This window comes from Rhagoletis zephyria, unplaced genomic scaffold (genome assembly GCF_001687245.7).
Source record: "Rhagoletis zephyria isolate East Lansing unplaced genomic scaffold, Rhagoletis_zephyria_1.1 Rzeph_scaffold_01292, whole genome shotgun sequence".
Taxonomy (NCBI): domain Eukaryota; kingdom Metazoa; phylum Arthropoda; class Insecta; order Diptera; family Tephritidae; genus Rhagoletis; species Rhagoletis zephyria.
The window spans coordinates 679-11,608 of NW_016158376.1; the positions used below are offsets into that span (position 1 = coordinate 679).

The 10,930-nt window shown below is 34.0% G+C and overlaps 1 protein-coding gene across 9 annotated transcripts in view; it reads right to left on the bottom strand.

The window, feature by feature from the left end:
• Window positions 1-8,553: 8,553 nt before the first annotated feature.
• The window catches only part of LOC108363510 (ras guanine nucleotide exchange factor L), a 121,150-nt gene continuing 118,773 nt past the window's right edge, over window positions 8,554-10,930 (bottom strand). For all 9 annotated transcript variants that reach the window (XM_017616896.1, XM_017616895.1, XM_017616892.1 and 6 more), the window contains exons 6-8: window positions 9,364-9,533; window positions 9,193-9,272; window positions 8,554-8,994 (exon numbers count right to left, since the gene is read on the bottom strand). In XM_017616896.1, coding sequence (XP_017472385.1) covers window positions 8,906-8,994; window positions 9,193-9,272; window positions 9,364-9,533 — 339 coding nt within the window. In that variant the 3' untranslated portion in view covers window positions 8,554-8,905. The remainder of the gene's footprint in view (window positions 8,995-9,192; window positions 9,273-9,363; window positions 9,534-10,930) is intronic.

A 10,930-nucleotide genomic window follows, 5' to 3' on the forward strand; every position in this document is an offset into this window, starting at 1 on the left:
GCTAAGTTCAGTTCCCCAGCGTAATTGGTTTTAGAGATATATTGGTTTTTTACGTTTCAGTCTGTATAAGAATTTTAGGAATATCTCGAGCTACATATCGAGTAAATTTTTGATCAGAATATTTATTTTCAAGTCGATGCAGCCGTTTAGTAGTTTAGTGAAATACATTTTAAAGAGAACTGTATGAAATTGTAAAACGTGAGACGATCTCTTAATTTTTGGCAGCAACAACGAAAAGTTTTAATTTTTTTTAGCGAAAAACCTTCCACACAGAAAAAAAAAAAATAAGTTTGTGGTTATATCGAGGCGAAATTTTGAGAACGGTTAAATACGTTCAAATACCTAGGAATAATGATCGACGATAAACTAAAACAAAAAAAAAATGGATTCTATATTTTCAATTAGAGCTCTAGCAATATGTACATCGGTGAAAATGCATTTAATTCCATACATTAACTTTTGCGTGGTACGCTTACAAACATACCAAAATTTTATATTTGGCTTCTGTTGATCTAATAAACCCCTATAAATTTTTCTTTAACATCTATTATGTACAAATATCGGCCTGTTGCAATTTTATTATTCTCAAATACTCTCGTTTGATTCCCATATGACAACACTCAGTTTATATTACAAATTTAACTGAATTAAAGTTTTCAAACCCGCTTCAAGAACATTTTCAAAAGTAAGCTTCCTAATCCTCTTTAGTCGGGGTGTATCAATTTTGAGTAAGTTAGCGTCCTTAAATTTCGAAATATTGAAATTTCAAGCATTTCTGAAATTTATTGTTATATGAAAAGCGGCCGTAATTTTTGGCCGATTTCAAAATTTTTTTTTTTGTGGCAAGCACAATAACCATACCGATTTTGGTACAAATTGGTAGAACGGTTACCGAGATACATATATGTGATCATAAGTGGGCGGTGCCAAGCCCATTTTCCAAAATTTTATTATAAACGTATTTCTTGGTAAATGATGGTTGCAAGCGCCAATTTTGAATAAATTAGCTTTAATATTTACTGATTTATCGAAGATTTCGTATTTCTCTAAATATGGAATGTGGGCGTGGTTATTGTCCGATTTTTTAAATTTTCGGCCATTTGGTATGCTGTACCGGGACCAACAACTGTGCCAAGTTTGGAAGAAATCGGTGCAGCGGTTGCCAAGATATACACATGTAACCATAAGTGGGCGTGGCCACGCCCATTTTTCAAACATTTATAATTTTCTTATTTTTCGTCTGAAAATTATTGTAAATATCAATTTTTAGTGAACAATCTTCAGTAGTTACTAAAATATCGCAGTTTTCGTATTTCTGAAAATTACCGTTATATGGAAGGTAGGCGTGGTTATTGTCCGATTTTGCCCATTTTCAATACCATCCGTCCTACGCCCGAAAGAAGTACACGTACCAAGTTTTGTTAAGATATCTTAGTTTTTACTCGAGTTATCGTGTGCACAGACGGACGGACAGACGGACGGACGGACGGACAGACAGTCACCGCTTAATCGATTTCTCTTTTCATTCTGATCATTTATGTATACATTTGTCTATATCTATCTCGATTCGTTTTGCCTGTTACAAACAACCGTTATGTGAACAAAGTTATAATACCCTTGTGCACAAGTGCGCTCGGGTATAATTAATCATATTAAGTGAAAAATGAAGGCTCCAGTGAATTACGAACACTAAATGCCAGTTTCGAACCACTGTCCAGCAGGGGGTTTATTGTTCTCTTTCAGTGGAACTGGAAACTCAGCATGCAACACGATCCTGGGCACAACTTTCCCTTAGCTTTATAGATTGTACAAAGATTACCGATTAAATAGAAACGCTCAAGTGGGGTGCGAAACAAACTGGCGAAGGTTTTCAATATATTTTATAAGGGACATTTTTATTTTTCATATTCTGCGTTTAAAAATTTATCAACTTTTGAATTATTAACTCTGAAATATGCAGAGCCGGTTTAAAGGACAGTTTAAGAAATAAAGGACAAAAGGCGTCCTTTACTTTGAAAAAAATTATAAAGGACAGGGCGTTAAAATAAAGGATTTTCCTTTGAAATAAAGGAAGCTTATTCACTGAAAATTGATATTTACAAAGGTTTCTAGGTGACAGGTAATAAGATCAACGGAAATAAGGTCAATTGACTTTATTTCCCACCCTGGTGCGAAATAAAGTCAATTGACATTATTACCTTTTTAAAATCGAAATAAAATCCATTGACATTATTTCCCTTTCAAACATTAAATTTGTTTAGGTTCGCGGCGGCGCGCGCGGTGTGGCGCACTGACGCCCCGCGTACCCCACGCGACTGGCTCCGGCCTTCCCTTCCCCGTCTCCTGCCGTGCTGTAACGCAGGTAGATTTATTTTTTTGTATATGGTGAAATAAAATTTTTATATATTTTAAACATCGAGGGCTTATATTCAATAAAATACCCTCTATCTGCACACTTTTCACAAAGATGAGATTATGATATAAAAATCCACCTAAGCTTTAACTGTCATCAGTGATATTAATGCTACCTTCTATAACGACAGGTTAATAAGTCCCAGATGGTTTCTAAAATCACAAAGTAGTTTTTGTGCAAATTGCAGATAGAGGGTATTAATGAATTCAAGCCCTCGATATTTCACATTTTTATAATTGTATGTTATTAGAAGTAGGGATGCCAACTTGGCTCAAACCGTGCCATTTGTCCCTATTTTACTTCAAATGGCACTTAATTTTTCAATTTGGCACAAAGTGCCACAATTGGACTTTTGTACACTTCTTTTTCTCAACTAAAATTTTCTAATTTATAAAGGCTATTCAACTGGTTTATCTTATTTTATCATTGCACTTTTGTTTGGGAAATGTAGCTTTATTTTATTGCTAAATGTCAATGATTAAAAGGAATGACACCTTTTCTGGCACTTTTATTTTTCTATTTGGCATATTTTGGCACTTTTTTATCCTCAATATGGCACCTCATAACTAAGGATAGTTGCCAGCCCTAATTGGAAGATTTCTGCTGTGTTTTGGGGCAACAACTTGTCTGCAGTAAAAAAGCATATAATTTGTGTTTCAAAAGTGTGTGAAAACCAATCAATTAACTTATATGATCTCGGTTAAGATATTAAACAATCAATAATTGTTTATACCCGCATTTTGGCACATTGGCTCGTTGAATGTGCTATCTAATAAATAGTGTCGTCATTCTCCTTAGCTGGTTTTAAATGATGTCACAAATTGCTGGCGGAGACATGAATACAGTGTAAGAAAATTCTTTTCTATAATTGTTTCCTTATAGAAAAGTTGGTTTCTTTTCCACCTTAGACATTCCGAATTGGTTCAAAATATGCTAAAATAAAACACAGAATTCTTTCAGTGTTCCTCCGGGGGTTTTGGACATGTTTCTTCAATTTAATAGTATTCGATTTATTTTTGTGGAAACGAAACATGTTTTGCAGGTTATGGATCATTTCAACACTCTTTCTTCAAATATTTCTCGTATTCCAGCTGTGCGCAGGCATTTAGTTTTTCGCATCGCATATTCGTAATTTAATTTTTTTTAATAAAATTTGGCAACAACCTTTTGCATCTATTAAAAAACAATACTTACGGGGCAATGTTTATTGTAAGAACAAAATTTTTTTCTATGAATCGACATACTTTAAGCATTGTTGACGCTATTTCCATTTGAATGAGGAAATAGCGTCAATGACTTTATTTCCAAATTTTTGTTGACTTTATTTCGCTTTTGAAAAGGTAATAATGTCAATTGACTTTATTTCGCACCAGGGTGGGAAATAAAGTCAATTGACCTTATTTCCATTGACCTTATTACCTGTCACCTGGTTTTTAGACGAAAAATAAGAATATTTGAAATTTTTGGAGAATGGGCGTAGCCACGCCCACTTATGATTATTTCTGTATAACTTAGTAACCGCTACACCAATTTCTCCCCAACTTTGCACAGTTGTTCACCTTGGTACAGTACGGTAATTTTGAGAAATACGAAATCTTCGATAAATCAGTAAATGCAGAAGCTACTTTATTCAAGAAATTCGTTTATGATAAAATTCTGGAAAATGGGCGTGGCACCGCCCACTTATGACTAGGTATGTGTATCTCGGTAACCATTCGATCAATTTGTAACAAACTTGGTAAGATTATTTCGTTTGCAACATAACCGCAAAACGTTAAAAATTATTGAAATCGGACTAAAATAACGCCCACTTTCATATAACGGTAAATTTCAAAAATGTTTGAAACTTCGGCATTTCTAAATTTAAGGACGCTAATTTACTCAAAATTGATACTACCAACAATCCCTTGAAAAGAAGTAACATTATTTGGAATTTTGGAAAATGGGCGTGATACCGCCCACATATGACAATATAAGTTTATCTCATTATGTCTAACTGAACGTTCTAAACGTAAAACCACCCTGGCTACCACGTAGTTGTAGTTTTCGGATTCTATAATTTTGGTGGTGCCTCGGAGATGGTCCCATACTAATTTGATTTAGATCCGATCATTGGATCATGAAAAATGAACGGTATTGTTAAATTTGTCTATGAGAATATAAGTCGGTTTTGTTTTTTTGCTTACAAATTACTTGTTCTTTTTTTAGTGTTGGGTTCTCCGCTGGCACAAAAGTTGTAAAGGGAAATCTAATCTACGGTAAGTTTAGACGTCTTATTTGAGACACCATGTCGAATTTTTCAAAACGTCACACTGTTTTTGATGGATGGCGTCTATGTGATCATTTTGACACCTTAATCTTTGTAATCCGTCCTATAGAACTTTCGCCATCGTTCTGTAATGGTTGACGTGATGTGGAAATGAATTTTACGCCGCTTCCCTAACACCGTTATGTTTGGCACGTTCCCGTTCGTGATCTAAGCATCGTACAAAAAAAAAATGTCCGTACAAAAGTTGTGGAGAATAAAATTCTATACAACTTTGGCATATTAATGTGCCAGAAATCGTTGAAAAATGACTAAAACCGTGACAACGTAAATTTTTTCGGCGTTTATGCTAAATATTTACAACAACATTTTTTTTCGCTTATACATACATATTGTCGCTTAAGGTACAAAACCGCATATCGTCATTCTGCAAAACCGCGTGACTGACATTTGCTGCCAAAAATTGGATTTGCTCACAGAAGCTCTTGGCTTAGTCCTTATCAATTCGCCCTGAAATATGCTAGCCAGAAATGCGATTGCTNAGCGTTGTAAAAAGAGAACCATTTTGAAATATGAGTGTTTTTAATAATAATAATAATAGATTGGCGCTTACACATATGTTAGTGTTTGGCCGAGCTTCTCCTCCAACTTGTGGCGTGCGCCTTGATATTGTCACACAAAGCGGAGGGACCTACAGTTTTACGCCGACTCCGAACGGCGATTGTATTTTTATGAGAAGCTGTTTTTCATGGCAGAAATACACTCGGAGGTTTGCCATTGCCTGCCGAGGGACGACCGCTGTTAATAAAAACCTTTTTTCTAAATTTTTTGCGATGTTGCTTTGACCAGGGCTTGAACCCAGGTGCTGGTGAGTGAAAGCGCGCACTGCTTACCACTACACCATAGCGGCCGTTTTTACTCTCTAGAAAATAATTTATTCAACTTCACATACGCGGTTTTGCATTATCTTGATACGCGGTTTAGCATTTTGTTGATACGAGGTTTTGTACTTTAAACGACGATATGTATGTATATAAAAATGTGTGAAATTAAATTCTCTACAAATTTGTATGTAACAATTTTTTACGAAAAATGTAAAATAAGCTTGCAAATCGCAAAAAACCAAAAAAAAACACGTAAGAGCAGCGCTGTCTTCGGCTATGCCGAAGGCTTCATACCTTTCATGAGCATCTGAAATTTTTTTTAACAGATTACTGTATTTGAATAAATTTATATATTCGCAGCAGGCATAGATAGAGGAGATACATATATAAAAAATCACATCTAAACAATCAGAGGTATGGAAGATATACCTTATATACCACCAATCTAAGTGATTTTCACTGCTGTGTGATCGGTACGTAAACCGGTAACACAATTTAATGGGTTTAGCTTCCTACATAAAGGAGATACATATATCGCAAAAACTGGTATCTGAACAATCAGTGGTACAAGAGATTAAGATTATACAGCATAGATTTTGACGATTTTCTCAGTAGACTTTGTATTATTATTTAAAAAATAGCTTACGAAATTTATCTGTTTTAGCTGTCCAAATAAAGGAGTTTTACAGTAAAACCCCACATCTGAACAGTCAGTTGTATGGGGGCAATAAACAGGTTATAGTGACCCGATATTTGTTAATTTTACTGTAAACTTTCTGTTGATAATGAGTGAAAATAGTGCGAAATTTCATGTTTCAAACTGTATAGATGGAGTAGTTATAACAAAAAATCGCATATCTGAACAATCAGTTGTATGGGAGCTATATGTAAAAGTAAACCGATCTTTGTTATTTTCACTGTGTATTCTGTTGTTAATGGGTGGAAGTATTGCTAAATTTCATGTTCCTAGGTGCATAAATGTAGGAGTTATAACGAAAATTCCCATAACTGAACAATCAGTTGTATGGGAGATATATGTTATAGAGATGCGATCTTTGCTATTTTCGCTATTCTGTTAATAATGAGTGAAAACGGTGCGAATTTTCATGTTCCTAGCTATTTAAATGGAGGAGTTATAATGAAAAATCTTATATCTGAACAATCAGTTGTATGGGAGCTATAGGTTATAGTGACCCGATCTTTGTAATTTTCACTCTAAAATTTCAGTTGATTATGGGTGGAAGTATTGCAAAATGTCATGTTCTTAGCTGGGTAAATAGAGAGGTTATAACGAAAAATCTCATATCTGAACAATCAGTTGTATGGGAACTATATGTTATAGTGGTTCGATTCTTCCGGTTCCGACAAATGATTAATACATTATAAAAATACACCCACCTACCAAATTTGATCCGGATATCTCGAAAACTGAGAGACTAGATTGCATACAAACAGACGGACAGACAGACAGACAGACAGACGGGCAGACGGACAGACGGACATGGCTAAATCGACTCAGCTCGCCGTTCTGACAATTTAAGTATACATTTTAATGGGTCTATCTCTTCTTATTCTGGTACTTACAAACATCGGACCAAAGTTATAATACCATTTCATGCTCATGAAAGGTATAAAAAATCGACGATGGCGGAATGTTCCCATGTGAAGTTTAGGGGCAAGACTGTGGATCAGAGCTGTAGGAAACCGTATTATACGTTACTGAGTAACGGGTACAACCCCTGACTCGAAGTAACGAATCATAAGAAACCAACAAAAGAGAGAGAATTGAGAGAGCAAAAGTAACAGATGAACTTGCAAGTTTTACTGGATTTTTACTGGATAAATTTTTACTAGTAACTATTTGCTAGTAAGAAAAACAGCTGATAGATTGATGCTTAATGCAATTCACATTACCATAAGAATTGTTTGTGGTGCTTTTAGAGTTGCAGTTGACAAAATAAACCTATTTAAATATATATTAAGACGGGAAATACTATTTTTCTTAGAAGATTGCATCGGAAAATAACAAATTAATCAGCTGTTCATAAAACTTGCAACTTCTTACTGGTTTTGCGTTTTCGTACTTTCTTGCATATTCCTCTCATTGGGACTAAATATTGACTTACTCTCCTAAATTTGGTTACTGGCAAGTTATTGGATATTTTTTGCTGGAGAATACGAAAACACAACTTTTAGATATAGAGATCGCTTAGCGAAGTTCGCTACTACAATTTTTTTCTTCGTACGAATTTGATCTAAATTTACTGGGCTTATAGTTGGTGGCCGCTGCGGTGTGGCGCTTCCCCTTTATGGACAGCATCAAGGCGCACGCCACAAATCGAAGGAGAAGTTCGGCCAAACACTAAAAGCCTGATTATGGCAACTTAACTTAATTTAACGGTACGTAGAACTTAGAGAATCAAAATGAAACAGATTTCGACGTGGCATTAAGTTGCATTAAGTTTCGGCTGTTCAATTATAAGCAACACCCATTTAACAGAATTTTTAAGAGAGAGCCGTAAGTTACGTTAAGTTGCCATAATCAGACCATAACCCATGTGTAAGCACCAATCCATTAATTAATATTATTAATAGTTTTCGAATTGTTTTTCCCATTTTCTGTCTGTTTCACAGCTTGTCGAAAGTTACTTGTTTTGTACCGCTCAGTGCGCTTAGGACATTTGACGTGATTCAGCCCATGTGTATAAATAAAAATAATTGCATTGATTTTGTCAATTTGCTAAAGTGGATTCATTGTTGTAGGTATTGAATTTATCCACTAAAGTAAAAAGTTATGCATTTATGTATACCTATGTAAGTATGTATTAACCGAAAATAGCTTGATTGTTTAATTGTTCGAGGTTACTGGTCTAATCCTTATTTGCTGGGAGTTTTTTTTTTTTTTTAATTTTAACTTTTATATAAAGTTACTGGTTTCATATGCTTCAATATGAATTTTTATTATGCAGTGTAATTCTATAACACGCATATTATTTTGAAAATTTCGTTTAGGTTCTTTTATTAGCTTTTGGCTTAGTTTTCATTTTGATATTCCTTTCATTTTAAATTTTTTATCAAAAACAAATTTTCAAATTACATACTTATACACATACATGTGTGTCTATGTATGTATGTACATATTCAACTGCCAATAACTTAAATTTTAGCACTTATGAATATTTAAATTTTTAACATAATTGTTTGCATGAATTTTTGAAGACACAACAGTTTCGGGTCCAGTTCCAGGAAGTATAATTTCATGTGATTTTGTTCCGGTTTCTCCTCTTCTCTCCACCATATTGCACGCAGTAAAAATAGCTTTAACCAATGTAATGGTTATTGTTAGGTCTTGAAGCCATCAAGATGCGTCAGTTGTGCGGAGGTCTGTTGAGTAGGGGTCGGTTGCCCCGATTCAATGCTTTCTCTATGTACTGTAATTGAAGAAATTGATTTTAATCTGTCATAACATTTTTAACGGTGCCTAAAATGAAACTAAAGCATTTTGGAAGCACATGAAATTGGAATAGACAAATTTGGAAAAAATTGACGTGTTTGATTAAAATCATTTGCCGAATTAGTCGTATAGTGGTGCGGATTATAAGTTGAAAAGCAGTCTGGCGACTGTATACCTGCAGATTGCATACGGTTGTATAAATTCTTTTTCTTCTTTTTTAAGATGAAATCCAAATTATAGCCATCTGAATTCGTTCTGTCAATTACAGTTAAATAGGAAAATCGAGTGTTATTTCGATGTACATATTTGGCTGTATGCAGATTTTTATATGTTCATAAAAACTCACTTTTCAATGCGGTTCATTCCCAATAAATCCTTGAAGGAGAGATATATTTTGTTGAGTGTCAAATTTGGTAGTCCCTGTCCCAAGAACCGAACAAATTTGACCTGCTCACACTTGGGTAAGCCACTCTCATGGAAGTCCAAAAAGGGTCTATGATCGGAAATCTTATATTCCTGCATATATAAAAAGGTGATACAAAGTCATATTATAAAGTCATGCATGCATTTGTATATGCATAATATCTATATATGTATATACATATAACCAAGGCCGTATTTAGGGGGGGAGGGTTGTAGGTTTCTTTGTGCAATATTAAAAACATTCAACAAACTTTCGTACAAATTTCGAGCTTTTTTAAAAATTCTAAAAAATCAACCGTAATTTTTAGCCATTTGAAACTTGTACTTTATTCTACTAGAATTCAATGGGCTACAAAATTGCATACTCAGAAACTAATTAAAAACTGGAAATTTTTACGAAAATTCGTTGAATTTTTTTTGAATTGCATAAATCTTTAAGGCAGTGTCACTCGATTGGTACATTTGTACAGATTTGTGCATTTTTAAATTATTGGGCTATTGGTACAAAAATAAAAAATTGGGACAATTTTTGTTTTTTGTAGTCAAAAGCTTGGTAAAAAAATAACCAAAACTAAATAACAACAAAAATAATATTTTAAAACTTGTCAAAATTTGGTGCGGCTATAATTTGTTCGGGTACTGTATATAAGTTACTATGATTACTCGGCCGTGTTAACATAGTACCACAATACCACTAATATTTGACTTACAAACAAAATACGGGCAGGAATTTCAAAATTTCAACCCTGTTTGTGTAAAATATTTTATTTTTATCAGTAATTTTCTTTTAATCAATGTATGTTGAAATAAAAGTGTAAATAAAAAAAATATTTTGTCAGCGGCATTTTGAAGTTAACATTCTAGTTGGGATGTAAGGAAGAGGTCGAACCTTCTCAAACTAACCCCGAAGAAAGTAGGAGCACGTAATACTGCCTTAACAGCAGTTTACACTTAACCCGGCGGTCCTTACCACTTTCCAGCCAAATCTCTCTTACTTTAATAAAGCCCCTTTACCAAGAAATGTATGTAGAATGCAGAGCAGTTGTTGCTGAGCTCTCTGATAAACAAAAAATTTTCAGGTAAAAGTGTCACCGTTATTTTTATTTTTTTGAATTAAAAAAAAAATCGTGCCTTTTCATGTATTTTCCTTTAACTGCACCTACAAACCAGGCCATACTTAGTAAATTTTTTATGTAAAATACTTCCAGATAGTTGCTTCTCCAAACTCAAATGCAATGTAGTTAAAATATATTAAGGAACCATCATAAAATTAGGACTAATTTGGGATTTTTGATATTTTCTTCCCCAACTTTGACTCTGGTGAAAAAAAATGTACTGAGCTATAACTTTGCATTACATAAAAAAATTGTTCATTTAATAAAGATTTCAGAAAGGTGCCACTCTCACTGTTTCGGATAGAAAAAAAGTTATATCCACTTTTGTGGGTAAAGGACTGAGACACGCTAGAATGTATTTAATAGATTTAAATT